The following is a 15,292-nucleotide window of genomic DNA, read 5'->3' on the forward strand; positions in this document are numbered from 1 at the left end:
GGCCGTAATTAATTTTGCATGCCAGTCAGATAGTCAGATAGTTAGCTGCTTCTCAAGTCGCTTTTCGCTTTTCGCCTCTCGCTTTTCGGGGAGTTAGCAAACGCACACGACTGCTGATTGGGAATGCCACACGCCATTTAGCCCGCTTTGATATGCCAAATGTGTCGCTTAATGATTTTTATTCCTCATTGCTCATACGCACCGTGTGACGCGCGTAGGGCTTAGTATGCTAATTGCATCTTTGTATCTTTTGTGTGTGTGACGCATGCGGTGCGAGTCAGCCTCGAATCTGTCAGAATGTCAGCCAGTCAGCAAGTCAGCCAGAAAAGTTGAGTTTACAGTGCAGTCAGCTCATTAGTGAGTCTGTTTGCCATTGTGGCTCTTGTCTGGCTGCTCTAACATTATTTATCTGGCATTTTTAACACTTGCCGTTGACAGTCGCTTTGGCATATTCTGCGCTATTTTCTCCGCTGCCAGCGCACAACACACAAAAATGGTGAGGGAAAAAACCCAAAGTCGGGCTAACAAGTGCAAATTTGTTTGCTGCATCGAGCTGAGCACAAATTTCTCAACCTTGGCTCCGTGCTCGCCCTGTTTGCCCCACGTTAATTTTTGTTGATTTTACGCGTTAGCCGCTTGGCTGCCCCACTGTGTGTTTACTGTAGCTGCAGTATTTGTATCGGGGCCAGGTCGCAGCTGTGTGTGAACGGAGCAGTGAAGTTAGTTGACACAATGATAGGGCTAGCTGCATTGAGATACTCAAAGGCTGCTCCCCCTGCATCTGGGCCAATTCAACTGCCTGGGGTCGACGAAACTTGCTAATAATTTCGAAATATCATGTGGTAATTGGCACATTATCAGGGCATATGTAAATTCTGGAATGCTCAGCTTGGCTAAGAATAGTACTGGGATTTCCCTACCTTAAATATGACAATCTCAATGCATATCGTCATTATAATGCCAATGCAAGTCGATGAATTAATAATAATTCGAATATATAATTATTACTATCAACAACAATTACTTTTTGATCCCAATTTAAGGGATAATAGTAAGCTCTCACGCATACATCACGAATTTATTTGTAGTATTTTATTTAGTTTCTTTGCCTGCTTGTAATTGTTTCTTTGTTTTGTATCTTGTTATTACTTAAATCCACAGTCACTTTGGAACTTTAAAGCACTTTTTCGAACGGCATGGATATCACTGACAGCAAAAGGAAAAAATTTGGCCGGCAAACTTACGCATCCCTCGTGATATTTATGGGTGTAGCTGTGGCTCAATGGATTCTGGTCTGCTTGGTGTGGGTAATTGAGGTACAAAATAACTGACATATTTCACAATATTTAATCTCACAGGGAAAGTGGTCGTAAGATTTTCCGTGACTTTGAGATAATTTGCTCGGGCACCTTTGCTCTAGCTGGCATAGTTTTTACAATTTTCGTTTTCAACCAAGGTGTTCGCAACCACAAGATTTATAGCTGGGTGGTAGCTTTTGTGATAGTGAGTTTATTAGATTATTTCCGGATATATTTAAAAGCCACAAATGTACTTCAGGTGGAACTGGAGATATTTTCGATGTATGTGCTGGCAGCTCGAACTTGGATTCCAGACCTGCTGGCTTTTTTCTTTCTCTGCACGCTCCTGTTGATCGTAGCCCTGGTCGTTGGATGTCATCTTTCATTCTCGGTAGGACTTTCAAATCATTATACAAGTCTATCATTTAACTCAAACCATCAGATGGATATAACTCGCTACATAGCTCCGCTCTTCATCTTGAGCTTTATACTGGCCATGATGTCCGCGTATTTTCTGTTGGCCCATTTATTTTTACCGAAGCTGATGCCCTATGCCTATCTCATCTTTGAACTTGGTCTAACCTTTGTAATGACATTGGTAAAGTTTTTTCAGCAGCATAATTTACCATATATTTATAGCCATTAATTATAAGATTATCATGCTGCATGCTCAAACAATTAATGGCGATCGGTATGTCCAGATGAGGATTAAGGATTTCATCCTGGCCGCTTTGCTCGTCTTCCACGAATTCCTGCTCATCTACGCACTCACATTCTACTGGCAGATCCACTATAGCTACTTCACATCAGATGACTACTTCTGGATGTCGACCAGCACCCTAAATACAGAGGGAACGACACCCGAGAATATTGAGTATGATTACTACGGTAAGGGATATTCATTTCTGGTTAAAGAGCTTTTTGATCATAATCTAACATTGCAGACAACAACGCATCTGAGGATGACTGGTCGGCTAAAAACGAATCCAATTATGGATTCAATCCCGATAATTGGGATATCAAAGATGAGGACATATAATCAAAAGAGCTGTAAAAGTTAAATATTATATAAAAAAAATTGTATTTCGGTTATAGAATAAATATTCATACACTACAGAAAATCACATTAGTTTTGAGGCTCCTTTTAGAATTGTTCTCAAAATAATACCCAAAAACAAGGCATTTCGATCTTCTCCTAATAACCTTTCGTGGTCGTGGACAAATTTGCAGTCAGATATACCGAATTAAAACAAAGTAGACCCATGAGTTACGATGTATGTATCCGACGAGCATCGTTTGTACCGCAGGGCGCGAAGAAAGTTTTCTTTTAAGACCTATGGCTTGCTTGTTCTGTGGCTCGTTTTAGCTCTGGCCCAATGGCTGGTGATAGCATTAATGTAAGTTACAATATTTACAAATATATAAAAATGAAAATGGATCCATCATTTCACTAGTGAGAGTGCGAGGAAAACCTTCAGATCGTTATACTACATCTGCCTAGCGACCTTTGCACTGGCAATCGTGATATTCGGGATCTTCATATTTGTTGAGAAGATGCGTTTCATCAAAGGTCTCAACTTTATCATGTCACTGATAATAGTGAGTAGCTGGAACATAAATGTATATATTACTGATATTTTGAACTTAATTCAGGTGGAGCTTCAGATCGTATCCACATTTGCTCTAGTCGCCCTCAGTTGGTGGGCGGATGTCCTGACATTTTTTGCAGTTGCCTTAATATTGGTGGTAATCTTTCTTGTAATAGGAGTATTTCTACCATCACGAGTAAGATATGAATTTTGAGCTTTAACAATCTTATCATTGCATACAAATACATTTTCTAGGCGGACCTCACCCTAGATATAGCAGTTCTATTTATATTAGCATTTATTTTCCTGATTGTGGCCAGTTTTATACTATTGTTTGAACTACTTGTGCGGAAAACAATTCCCTATGCCTATTCAGTGGTGGAAATATCTGTAACCTTTATGATCCTACTGGTAAGTACTTCCCAAACGTATGATTATATAATTTCAGTATTCTTATACTTAGTTCGTAATGTACCATGGGCAAACAATTAATGGAAACCGATTCGCTGAGATGCGACTTAACGATTTCTTCTTGGGATCTCTAATTCTGTTCCACGACTTCCTCATCATTTTCTGGCTGACATTCTATTGGCAGATCCATTATCGTCCTATCACACCTAATTCCTGGCTAGAGACATCTACTCCGTATTACAATTCCTCAGTCAGAAGAAACGATACTTATAAAAGTCTTGACGGTAATTACGTACAAAAGTATTACAGTGGAAATAGTTATATTTTCTCTTATGCAGGAGCAACACAACCACCCTGGGGCGAAGATTGGTTCACCAGAGGATTCGATGACGGTTATGATAGAGACTATCCCGAGATGCCAAGCGGTAGAGGAAAGCCAGGAAATCGGAACCCTAATGACAGAGACCCCATTGACGGACACGGGCCAAGTAATAGGGGTTTCACAAAAGATTGGTCAGTTTACAATCAAAGGCCAAAAAATGGATTTAGGAGTCGCGGAAGGTCGCGAACTAAAAGTCCGGAACCAAAGAACGTACACCACAGACATCGTAAGCCTGAGGAATGGGACCCTGAATATATTACGCAAGGTGTCGACATGGTTGTACCTTTCGATGACCGCTATGGCGAAAACTCAAAAGAAGAAGAAGATGATGAAGTGCATCCGATTCACAACGAGGATACAGGTCCCATAATGGAGGACGATGATAGGGATGTGCCCATCAATGTTCACTCTGAACATCCGATTGATAAGTTTTATCAAAATCCCAATACTGGACCAGAAGTTGATGCTGGTAATGCCGAAGGAAAATCGGCCGCTGGCTTTGGTGATCCAACCGTCGATTTTCCTCCGGCAGACTACCAGCCAATTGATGATCCTTCATGGGAAATCCATTCGTCAACCGATTCTTCTCATATATATATTATTCCTAAGGCAAGACCCTCCAGCAATCAGAAATACCTTCCAGGTGTTGAGGATTCTTATTCAGCGAGCAATAATCGACAAAATTATATTCAACGTGAAAAGATTGAAGATTTTACTGCTGTTGATGAGAAAAGTGATCCAAGTTCTCGACAGAATAACTTTCTGCAAAGCTCACAGATGTTTACAGAAAGCGGATTCGGTAATAAGGAATACAACTTGCAAAAGGATGAAATGAGCGGACAAACCGGACAACATTTATCAGAAGGACGAAAAGACTTTCATGAAGTCAGCCCACCTCCATGGGAGGAGCTATCCGAAGATGAAATCCGAAGAATTATAGACCAGAATTTCCACGAAGATAAGTATCGACCAAATGCAGACCGTGGGGTTGAGCCATTAATTACCAGAGAGCCTTATCCAATAAACCTTGCGGACTATGAGAAACTTGTACTGAACGTCAGTTCGAGCATATTGCAATAGGCTCTAGAAGCCGTAAACAATATATGAATTATTTTCCTCTATAAATTTAATCCGATTTGCCGATTGTCATCAGAGCCATTAGGCATTTAATTGCACTCATTAAAGAGGGCAACACATCTTATTCAACCGCATGTGCGACAGGTGACAAACAAATTAATGTCTCAGGGATTTATGAGCCGCCCACAAAATGGGGTAAACAAGAGTCGACCGAAAAGTCAGGCCAAAACAACCTGTTCAATGAACTCTGCCGAAGGAAAAAATCAGAAAAACCGTTTAACAAATTACGGCCAACACACGTGCAGTCACCATAAAAACGTACCGTTCCGTACTCCGGTGCCCAGATACTCGGATACTCAGATACTCAGATACTCGGATACTCGCACCGTACAGTAGTAACTCATCGCATAGAACACATTTACTCGCATGTATGAATGCCGACCACATCGCTTATCTGTGGGGCCGGCACTCCACCTACGGCTTTCGCTGGTGGAGCTTCTATTTGGTCTTTCACCTTGTTGGGGTCAGGGTAACTCTGGGGGATCGTTTGGCAGTGCAGGGTATTACTACTTCTAAATGGCTGTTTTGTGATGATAACTTCTTTAACAGACTTAGCCTATGCTTAACGATAGCTTTAATAATAGTCGTCTGCTAAACAATATTCAAAATGTTATGAAGAGTCTCATTTTAGTCATCAGAAAGTATTAATCAATTATGATGAAGACTATCAAGATTTAATTATTCATGCTTAGTTAAACAGTTGGTCTATATCCTTATTTTAAATAACATATTACCTTATGGTTTTGTCAGTCCTGCTGTGTATTTCCTTCACCTGTCGCTCCTTCACAAGAGCATTTGGTATTCGCCATTCTCTGCGAGGGTTATACTTTTTTTGTCTCCGACTGGGTTTTTGTGCATTTTGGCAAATCATGGCGAGAACGCAAGGCACGACCACGACACACAGAGGGAACGAGAGCCACAAGTTCTCTAGATGTACTGTAGCTGCTGGTGTTGATGTCAGTGCCACTCCGTAGTCCGCAGTCCGCAGTCCACAGTCCCCAATCCCCAATTCCCACTCCCCCGAACCCAATCCCGTTGGCATTCCCATTCGGAATCCCCCCGCTGTTGCCCCGTTTTGAGGCACAGTCACTCATGACGGCGACCTGAACCAGATACACGATGCACGATAATATAATTTATGGCCCTGTTTGGTGTTTGCAGCTCCTCGCTCACTTCCACGCTGCGTTATGGAATGTTTGATGTGCCATGCCAGTGCCTCTAGTGCCTCCAGTGCCTCCAGTCCCTCCAGTCCCTCCAGTTCCTCCACGTCCACGTCCATGCCTCCGTCTGCTTGGACTCATCAACAAATCGTACATTTGAATACAAATTGCAGCATTAAAGACGCAGAAGCTTCAACAAAAGTGTCAAATTTGACATGAAATTATTTATGCTCGCACGAAGCTTTAACTCGAGTTTTTAGTGCTGCTTTGTTGGCCGTTAGGTTCCTCGAGTCTTCAGTGCTCCCAATTAGGTTCATCGCCTGAGGAGCTGAAATCCCAGACAGGCAAATAAAATTTCCAGATTTTGTTCTCTTTTTTTTTGGTTGATAATATCTTTTCATATATATTTTTGCATAATTATTTTCTTCCTTTTCTTCATCCCATAGTCGACAATATTTATTCCTGTTATTTGTTTTGTTTTTTTGTGAGCTTTAGCTTTAGGTTTTACTCTAGTTAATGTTTCTATTTAATCGTAGTAACTGCAACATTAAGAAACTGTCTGTGTGTGTTAGTTATTGATCAATGATGTCTTAAGGGTGGACAAACATGTTTATGTTGAAAATTGAAGCGGAATCCTTGGAAGGAAAGTAATCACCATAATTGAACATGAAAGCGGGGTCTTAGAATATCCAGTGGATAACTTAATGGATCGTAGGCAACATAAATTCTTTATGCCAGAAGATCAAATTCATTTAATAAACAGACCATTCTTGAAGGCAATGCTACGGCCGTGCTTGTGTAATCAGCTTAATTTCTCCTACAAACTTTTCTGCCTTAATCCTTTATTTGGCCAGATCCTTGAGTAACACTTGAAACGGATGCTGAAAAATCCTTTCAGCAGTGCACGTTCGTGGGGAATTCCCCAGCTGCAGTGCATTTCTGCTGACCTAATCTCGACCAGCCGCATCCAAGTCACGTACATAATTTCAAAACAAAACCAAATCCGAAACCCCAAACGGCATCTGATATTTGCTCTGCCCAAAGTACGGGTATCTGAGGGATTAGGATTCGTGCAGTGCCAGCAAGGTCAATAATGGGAGTGGAAATCGCGTAACTTTGGATATGATTTTTTTGGCATTGGGCATTGGGAACTGAAAAACTGATAAGGAAATGAAAACGAAAATTTCAATTTAGTTTGCAATGTGTTCATTCGAGTTTTATATTTTTTCTTTAACTCTCGCTTAGATATTAGGGCTTAATCGATAGACAATTCGGTTTTATACATAGTACAATAAATAATACTCAGTCTTGCGTAATACAATAATATATAACAGATAACTAAAAACGAAAACTAAATTTGCTTAGAGGAAGGAGGGAGGAGGGTACATTCCCGGAGATATATGTTATTACATGGGGCAAACAACATTAGCAGACGATGCAACTATTTACAAGTGACTAAGCAATTGGGCTGCTACTCCCGGCCCTAAACCCTCGACTGACCCCTTAGCCCCTGACCCCTGACCCTTGGGTGGGCAATCACGCGGCAACAACAACGACCAATGAGGCGCAATCATCGTCGGCAGGCGCCGCCGGCTGTAAACTTTGTGCCGCTGCCGCCACCGCTGCCAGTGCAACTGCGGAATCGGAATCTGAATTATCCACCTCCTCATCCTGCCGCCCATTCGGCATGTTAATGCAAATGGCAGGCGTTGCTGTGGCCAAGTTGCTGGATTCCGAAGGGGATGGGCATGCAGATGCAGAAGCAGACGTGGACGATGAGGAGTCGGCTTTGTCCTCCTCCGCTGCCACTCCCACTGCCACTGCCACTGCCGCTGACAGCTTGCACTTTTGCAGCTTATTCAGCGGCTCCTGCTTCTCCCAATTGGAAATGCAATGGTGATGATGATGCACGGCCGCCAACGAGGGATAAACGAACTTCATGCCGTAGGCAAAGTGCCGGGGCTGATGATGCAGTGCCTCGTCGTAGCTGGGCAATCCGGTGGCGATTGTGTAGCAGGGCGGCGATTCGATTTGGTAGAAGCCAGCCTCGCTGCTCCGATGGTGTGGATGCTGCATCTGCTGGTGCAACAGCAGTCTGCTGGCGTCGCATCCAACCAGGTGCGAGGAGTACGAGTCACTGGCCGCATGGATCTGGGCACGTATGTCCTTATCTGCAATAAACAGAGAACGGAGTTTGTTAGTTGAGTTTGTCAGCAGAAAGTTTCTATTGTTTAGATGGACAGCGAGAAAATGGGGACTTTTTGGGCTCGACAATGCAGAAAAATAAATAAATAAAAATTAAGAAATATAACCTATCAAATGAGATACAAATTCCAAATCCCACGAAATGGGTACATTTTTACATTTTTTGGTGACTTCCCTATGTGTTTCTTTCTGTGTAGGAAGAGCGGAGTGCGGGTGCTTCCCAATCAGGCATCAAAGTTTTGACTCTGTCATTACTTTGTTTGTCCATGTCAAAGGACATTTGTAGAAGGATGGGCCCGTGGCATTAAATTCAATTTAGCGTAAAGGCGCAAACGCTTGAACTTTTCCGAATGCAGAGGCAAAAAAAGCGAAAAAATGGCAAAAAGGGGAAGCGGAAAGTTTTGTGCTGACCGGAAATGCCGGCGAGGATGGCAGGACAGGCGAAGTTCCTTCACAGCAGTCTGACAACAGGCCACCCGAACAACAACAACAGCAACTAGGCAATAATATGCCGGAAGTGCGCGCGTGGCAGAATGGAATGAAATAAAATACCATCTCGCACACACACACAGACACTCACACACACAGGCTTACACATACACCCTCGCCAACTGCAAACTGCCAACTGCAATGAAATAAAAGCTCGACGGCCCCGGAAAGTAGGCAGCAGAAAGCATTTAATTTTTATAATGCCACAGCTGCTGGCCATGCGTGTGTGTGTGCATGCTCCACATTAAGCAGAGTTAAATTAAGATTGGAAAATTCCAATTCCAATTTCCATGCACACGCGCTCTAAGCCGAGGCCATCAAAGAATTTAATTTGGTTGTATTTTGAGTTACAGCCTTGATTAAAAATGCATGAAGCAATAATTTGCCTCAAATAGAAGTTCGCCCATGCATATGTGGCATTGCAAAAAGAGGCAGGTATTCAGTGTTATTAAATGCAATTTAAACTGCATTCAATAAATAAATAGGGGATCGCCTCTGTCCGTTTTTTGTGTCATTTAATTTGGCTGCCTCGCTGTGGAAAAAGTCGCCCATTTTTTAATTGTTCAGGCTGTATTTTTCATAAATTCTCTGTTCTCTGTTCCTGTTCCCGAAAACGCTTTTTCAATTAAAGCGCATCTCGCAGGAAGGAAAGGTGGTCGGTTTTCGGTTTTTGTGGCAGGGTGGCCGGGGGTAAAGGCTGTTGAAAAATTTGCGCATTACAATATTAAAACGCAGCGGTAGCAGAAGCAGTCAGCAGTTACAGTGGCTGCCAGCAGTTGTTGATTTATTGTTATAACTGTGGCACACACACATGTATATCCTTTTTTCGGCCAGGACACCCCACATGAGGACTCTGTCTCTTTGTTTTCCCTTTTTCGACTTTTGTTTCCGTGCTTTTTTTCCTGCTCTCTGTTTGATAGACAGCCTGCAAACAGGGCGCTGGACTGAGGGGGCGTGGCCCACTCATACACGGACTGCAGGCTTCATATTTTATGCAAGTGTTGAACAAACAGCCGCCCCTGAAAAGGGTAGCCCCTCAGCCTCTCAGCCTCTGAGCCTCTCAGCCATTTCAAGCATTGCAGATGGCCGCAAAGAAAGTCGGAAAATCGGGAAAAAGGTGGCCGATGCACGCAGAAAAAATATAATGCTAACTAAAACCCTATGGTCATATCAAAAATTTGTACATTCACTTGCTATTATTTTGGCAACCAGTTAGTAATGTTATTTGGAAGAAACAGCACCGCTAATGGAAAAAATATACAGCTACAAAATGCAGCTTGTATTTCGCTCTCTGTGCGGTTGGCAAAAAAAATTAGCACGCCATTCGTTGATGCCTTTTGTTTTTCAGCTGCATTGGCACTTTGCCTTCCTTCTCTTTATTTTTGCATTTGTATCCTGTCTTTTTTCCCCATTTCTGTCGCCGATGCCCCCAAATGTATGCAACAATTTAAATTCATCGCAATAAGCTGGCACTCTCGAATGAAAACTGGCAAATGGAAAGCAGTGAGCTGCTTTATTTTGTGTTGCCATAAATGTCTGTTAATTTTTTAAACGCACCAACTTTTCTGGCTTCATTCGAGCTGTGTGGAGTTTTTTGTTTAAGAATTATGATCATTGGATTTAAGCTGCTTTCAATTGTTATTAAGCCGGCCATTGAAATGGGTGCTCGAATTTTGTGTTTCCATTTTTCCCACTCAATAGGTGCAGTCTCAGCCATTAAAACTTTTGCCAGCTCTATTATGTATGCCTTTCCCATACCACTAAGTGCTGGTCGGCTACAAAACAATTTGGTTAATTACAGCACTCAATTTGAGTTTGCCAAAATGGGGGTAAAAAACTACAAGCGCAACTAAAATATTTCCCATGGCCGAAAAAGAGAGCAGCTTCTACAGCTTCTAGTTTTTCTGCGCTGCTCGCAGGGAAAACCATTAAAAATTTAAAAGCACTGCCGGGCTAAGAGCAACTTTTTCTGGTCTTGGCCAAATATGCTACGCTTAATTACATTTTTACGCAACTAAATTATGCAGGACCTATACAACATGATAAACAGTGGCTGCCGCTTCCCTGCTTGGCTTTAATTTAGTAACTTCATCTGGTCTGTTAATAAATTCAGTCGTAGTCCTCCGCTGCACTAATTGATAACAAGCCAAAGCCGAAGCCAAAGGACCAAAAGTTTGCCATCGCCAGTGTGTGTGACAGTTTAATAAATAAGGTGTAAGCCTGGCTGGCTGGCTGGCTGACTGGCTGGCTGAATGGCAACTGGGGCAGACACACTTGTGATTGGGCCTCGTTAAGCATTTATAAGGTAAACACTGCGAGACGCCACGTAGCTGGCATTAAATGCACAAAAGCCGAAGTGAACTCCGGCCTAGTTGCTTAATTATAAATGACACACGTACTTCTCGTATCCCAGTATCCCCGTATTCCAGTATCCCCGTACTCCAGTATCCCGGGCAACCTATCCCACCGACCACTTGCTATCTATCTAGGCCAGAAAACCAGAGAAAAAAGCACAGAACACGACACTAACGAAACTAATTAGACGCATTGGACGCCCGAAAGCCGGCAACACATATCGCTCAAATTGATATTTCACGTATATACGTATATAAATGGAGCTTTCCGGATCCACCCTTCTTGGTCTTGGTCGCGTGTCGTAATCGCAGGGCAAAGTTTTTAAGGCTCGTTAGCACAAAATTGACAGTTTGACAGTTGAGTTGGCCAGGCTTTAAGGCCACGGCCCTTTGGCCCAAGAAGTTGCGCTCACAGTTGCAGGAACAGGAGCAAAGTTTGCTCCTGGCCGTAGTCCTTCACTTGCTGCCCGGCCTAAATAAATCATTTGGCTAAATTGGTCTGCAAAAAGTTTGACACTTGAGTCGGAGTCTTGTTAGTTGTGTAGGTTGTGTAGGTTGTTCGGCCAGCCCCTCCAATACAATTCCATTTTAGTTCTGGTCTGCTCTGTTCTGTTCTGTTTGGCTTAGCATGAGTTGGGTTCTTGGCTGTGGTGGTCCGTAATTATGTGTAAAGTGCCTAAACATATGATTTATTTTTGGGATTGGGAGCAACAGGTTTCGAGCAGATAAGATATATATTTACATGGGCTCTATTTGGGTTGAGTGGCGGTAATCTGGGTGGGATTTAGGTGGGATTTTGATAACAGTTGTGTCAAACTTGATTGATTTTGGATTTCACACTGGACTGGCTGTAGCAGCCAAACTAAAAGTGTGGGAGATGTCAGAAAAATATGAAATCCCATTTTCCATATTTTGAGGCCCCATTTGATAGCTAACAAAATACATATTATATTATTTTACAATCTCCCCCATTTACAAAGACCATACATCCCCGGACTTTAGCTACGCAGCTGAATGATATGGTCCATCATTATTTTATTATATTACTCTTTATCGCCTCGGCCCCCAGAACACAATATATAAATATCAAGGCACAATTTCACGCCTTTCGGCTGCAGAGCAACAAATTTCGGGGCAACAATTTCACTTTTCCGAGGGAGGGAGTGGGGGGTCGACGAGGTCGGCCATATTCTCCAGCTCGTACATTATCGCTATCATAAAAGGGGCACAATGCCTGCGAGGCGAGTCAATTTAATATTATAAATATGCGGCACATATATTTTGTGGCATAATAAACTTGTGTATCTAAAATTACAACAGAACGATGCAAACGGCTGGCTGACAATTTCGAAGCGCGCCAAAAAATTTATGAGGCTTTGCGGCCATAGCAGCTCTATGGAGCTCCACAAAGCCCCCAAACTGATGGAACTGATGGAACCGATGGGTGGTGGGACCTGTTTCGGGTGCTCTTTCTGTTTCTGCATTTTATATTGTTTAGCCAGCTGAATAAATGGCCGGAGATAAGGCTTTGGCGAAACATTTTGATTAAAGTCGAGCACATAAAAGCCAGATGTATGGCATTTCGGGGGCGGAAAATGAGTGGGGATTATATTTGGGTGGCTACACGGCTACACGACTGAAACTTACTGCATTTTTTCCAAGTGCGGAACTTCCTGTAGAAGTAGCAGCTGAAGAGGATGAAGACCAGCGACAGAATGACCAGCGAGCTGACCACTCCGATCCACAGATAGTTGATGATCACATGCATGTCCGCATCCCCGAAGATCTGGCTCCACCACGAGGACTCGCCCGACTCCTCGGACCTGTCCCGCAAGTCGGCCAGATCCAGGACCACCGACTTGGACAGCTGCTCCGTGCTGATGCTGCCATCCGGGGACCAGACGCTGGGCGGAGCGGGATCGTAGGACACCGCCGCATTGCCGATCCTCTGGAGCAGGGCGTTGAAGGAGTTGAGGGCGTCGATGTGGCGCAGATCGTGGGCACTGGGTATCTCGAAGGTGATCTGGTTCTGCTGCAGGTGCTCGGCAATGGCAGCGGGACTCATGCTGCTGGCCGGCGCGGATATGTACTCCGCATACAGCTCTTCGGCAGTTGTGGTGGTTTCCACCGATGGATAATCCGTGGTGCTAATCATGGTGATTGCCTTTGATTTATTTCAATTTTTTAACTTTTCAACTTTACTTTCTGTTTGCGTCTGGCACACGCACACAACTGCTGGCACACTCGCGTCACGACACGTAAACAAATCGTTGGGCTCTATATATAAGTCATGGGTTCGATTTCGGGTTTTGTATGGGAATTGCCGTAGAGTTTCTATAGCTCGGTTTTCGGTGCGTCCGTTCGCTGGAGCGGCTATAAGTTGACTGACTGCTCGCTGGCAGAGTGTAATGCCTACATCGGGTCGCTGAGAATCCCATGGCAGGGGAAATTTTCGTTCCACTCACTCATTTCCTCGATTCACTCGCTCTTGAGTGAGTTGTGGGCGAGGCACTCAAGAAATCAAGTCAAGTCCTTGCTTAAAGAAGCATGCAATTTCTGGCATGTCTTTTATGTTTTTAAATGTTTGACGTCCTTTCGCCTTCTCCCTTCCTTATTTTTTGCTCTCCAGCTCTGCCAGCTCTACCAGCTGACCTAGTTTGACCAAAAACTATATTTTCCGTACGAAAAGCCAGAGAAAAAACGCTGTTAAGAAGGGAAAACTTCACCTCGGTCACGTTCGTTGTTTAAAGTTTTTCCAACGCTTTTCGGTCTTGTGTTTTTCCAGCAAATTGCTTTGTGGCAAACTTTCAGTCGGAGCTGATTTTAATGAAAAGCAAAACGGGGCTCTGTGGCATTTGATAAGCCTGAGCTCGAAGTTTGCGCCAAATCAAACGAAGAATTATGGCCAGCGAAAAGTTTTGTTTGGGGCGTGAAGAATTTATGGAAATTATGTGACGTCTGGCTCTTGGCCATCTTAAACTAACCCAGTTTTGGACGGCTTTAAAGTGGCCAAGAGCTGAAACTGTAACCAGAACTCAAAATCTCGACCATTATGAGTCCCCCGAGCGTCAGGATACCGCAATGCTTCCTGCTGCCAGCAGTTTCTGTTGCTTCCAAAAAGGCTAAAATGGGGTACAAAACAACAAAAACCAGGAAGGGGATTCGACCCACAGCACGCTTCATTTCTGCTCATGTTGACCATAAGCCGGCAGTGTGGCACAAACTCAATGCACAAAAGGCTCCGACGACACAAAAACGTGCCAAAAATATCCTGCTCAGAAAGTGGAACAAATGTACTGCACCCGAACTCACTCCAATATTATGCGGAAACCCACTCGAAAACCGGTTTTTCTCGCAGAGACTCAGACTCGAAAGGGAAATTCTCTCCCACTCGATTGCGCACTCTCTCTCTTTCGCTCTCTCTCTCGCGTTCCTCGCTCTCCCTGGTGAGTGGGTTTTCCCATTTCCCTGGCGGAAAACCAAACCGAAAATGAGCAGTCGATGGCAGTTGCCTTTGAACTGCCCTGGGTTAAAGGTCACACGGTGTGTTGTGGGTGTTTCAAAATGTCAGAGGGCTCGGGCGGCTGGAAAACACGTAGTTTTCCCAAACAACTACACTGTGTAGTTTCGGCTGCCTTGTAATTGCCAGGGGGAAATTGAAATAGATGCCCGATAATAAGCACTTAGCTGGAGCCCAAAGTCACTGGATAAATGCATTAAAAACTTTTCCGAGCCGCCGAAAACTTCTGCACTGCACTTTGGCAAGCCGAGCTTATCGTTAATTAGCTCTCGACTAATTTTGAACTTGAGCATAAGTTTTAACTGCAGCGATTTTAATCAATGCGTGTTTGCGGGCATACTTCGTTGGGTAGTTCAGGGCAACTTTGATGGCCTAAATGCAGCTAGAAAATAATCATGTCTTTTGGTCTATTTAAAAATATGTACATAGGTCTTTGGTAAAGTCGAAACTTGCAGTGGCAACGAATCATTTAGGTATTAGGGTTTAAATTTAACGTAAACACTTAGTTTTACAAATTGGGTGAACAAAAAAATTATTATATATACATTTAAACACTAGCTCGGAGACTTTTTTTCAAACAAAGGAATTAAGTTTGGCATCGCACATATTTTCTTATACCCGTTCACTCACAAAGACCAAACATACTCGTAGGAACTCGAAATAATTCACTTGTACGCCTTTATGAAATACTACAAAAATGTCATCACACAATTTGATTTGTTGGAATGCCTCTTTGAGCTTTCAATA

General features: G+C 43.3%; 3 protein-coding genes across 6 annotated transcripts; 2 read left to right on the plus strand and 1 right to left on the minus strand.

Moving 5' to 3' along the window:
• The first annotated feature begins 1,066 nt into the window (after nucleotides 1-1,066).
• On the plus strand, nucleotides 1,067-2,419 carry LOC122616671. 3 transcript variants are annotated; one of them, XM_043792211.1, is made up of 7 exons: nucleotides 1,067-1,303; nucleotides 1,359-1,369; nucleotides 1,457-1,503; nucleotides 1,558-1,689; nucleotides 1,741-1,896; nucleotides 1,952-2,186; nucleotides 2,243-2,419. In XM_043792211.1, the coding sequence occupies exons 1-7, from the start codon at nucleotides 1,197-1,199 to the stop codon at nucleotides 2,335-2,337; spliced, it is 783 nt and encodes a 260-aa protein (XP_043648146.1). In that variant the 5' UTR covers nucleotides 1,067-1,196; the 3' UTR covers nucleotides 2,338-2,419. The 3 variants fall into 3 exon arrangements, with proteins under 3 accessions (XP_043648146.1, XP_043648144.1, XP_043648145.1); XM_043792209.1 differs by having other exon boundaries at nucleotides 1,359-1,503; XM_043792210.1 differs by having other exon boundaries at nucleotides 1,359-1,503; nucleotides 2,000-2,186.
• A 16-nt stretch (nucleotides 2,420-2,435) lies between these two features.
• LOC122616670 lies at nucleotides 2,436-4,782 on the plus strand. 2 transcript variants are annotated; one of them, XM_043792208.1, is made up of 6 exons: nucleotides 2,439-2,695; nucleotides 2,753-2,897; nucleotides 2,952-3,083; nucleotides 3,143-3,298; nucleotides 3,351-3,582; nucleotides 3,637-4,782. In XM_043792208.1, exons 1-6 carry the CDS (start codon nucleotides 2,571-2,573, stop codon nucleotides 4,758-4,760), a joined length of 1,914 nt encoding a protein of 637 aa, XP_043648143.1. In that variant the 5' UTR covers nucleotides 2,439-2,570; the 3' UTR covers nucleotides 4,761-4,782. The 2 variants fall into 2 exon arrangements, with proteins under 2 accessions (XP_043648142.1, XP_043648143.1); XM_043792207.1 differs by having other exon boundaries at nucleotides 2,436-2,695; nucleotides 3,351-4,782.
• Nucleotides 4,783-6,994: 2,212 nt separating this feature from the next.
• Nucleotides 6,995-13,972, minus strand: LOC122617091 (protein commissureless 1). The gene is made up of 2 exons (XM_043792784.1): nucleotides 12,673-13,972; nucleotides 6,995-8,148 (listed from the first exon to the last, which is right to left on the minus strand). The coding sequence occupies exons 1-2, from the start codon at nucleotides 13,178-13,180 to the stop codon at nucleotides 7,514-7,516; spliced, it is 1,143 nt and encodes a 380-aa protein (XP_043648719.1). The 5' UTR covers nucleotides 13,181-13,972; the 3' UTR covers nucleotides 6,995-7,513.
• Nucleotides 13,973-15,292: the final 1,320 nt, after the last annotated feature.

The sequence above is a fragment of the Drosophila teissieri genome, chromosome 3L (assembly GCF_016746235.2).
Source record: "Drosophila teissieri strain GT53w chromosome 3L, Prin_Dtei_1.1, whole genome shotgun sequence".
Classification (NCBI taxonomy): Eukaryota; Metazoa; Arthropoda; class Insecta; order Diptera; family Drosophilidae; genus Drosophila; species Drosophila teissieri.

Excerpts from the sequence above, each read along its gene's own strand:
- LOC122616671 (XM_043792209.1), top strand. The coding sequence starts at position 1,197 with ATGGATATCACTGACAGCAAAAGGAAAAAATTTGGCCGGCAAACTTAC. Across the intron at positions 1,304-1,358 it reads TGGATTCTGGTCTGCTTGGT|GGAAAGTGGTCGTAAGATTT; the intron begins GTGGGTAATTGA and ends TTAATCTCACAG. Across the intron at positions 1,690-1,740 it reads GATGTCATCTTTCATTCTCG|ATGGATATAACTCGCTACAT; the intron begins GTAGGACTTTCA and ends TCAAACCATCAG.
- LOC122616670 (XM_043792207.1), top strand. The coding sequence starts at position 2,571 with ATGTATGTATCCGACGAGCATCGTTTGTACCGCAGGGCGCGAAGAAAG. Across the intron at positions 2,696-2,752 it reads TGGCTGGTGATAGCATTAAT|TGAGAGTGCGAGGAAAACCT; the intron begins GTAAGTTACAAT and ends TCATTTCACTAG. Across the intron at positions 3,299-3,350 it reads TAACCTTTATGATCCTACTG|TTCGTAATGTACCATGGGCA; the intron begins GTAAGTACTTCC and ends TCTTATACTTAG.
- LOC122617091 (XM_043792784.1), bottom strand. The coding sequence starts at position 13,180 with ATGATTAGCACCACGGATTATCCATCGGTGGAAACCACCACAACTGCC. Across the intron at positions 8,149-12,672 it reads CCGCACTTGGAAAAAATGCA|ATAAGGACATACGTGCCCAG; the intron begins GTAAGTTTCAGT and ends TGTTTATTGCAG.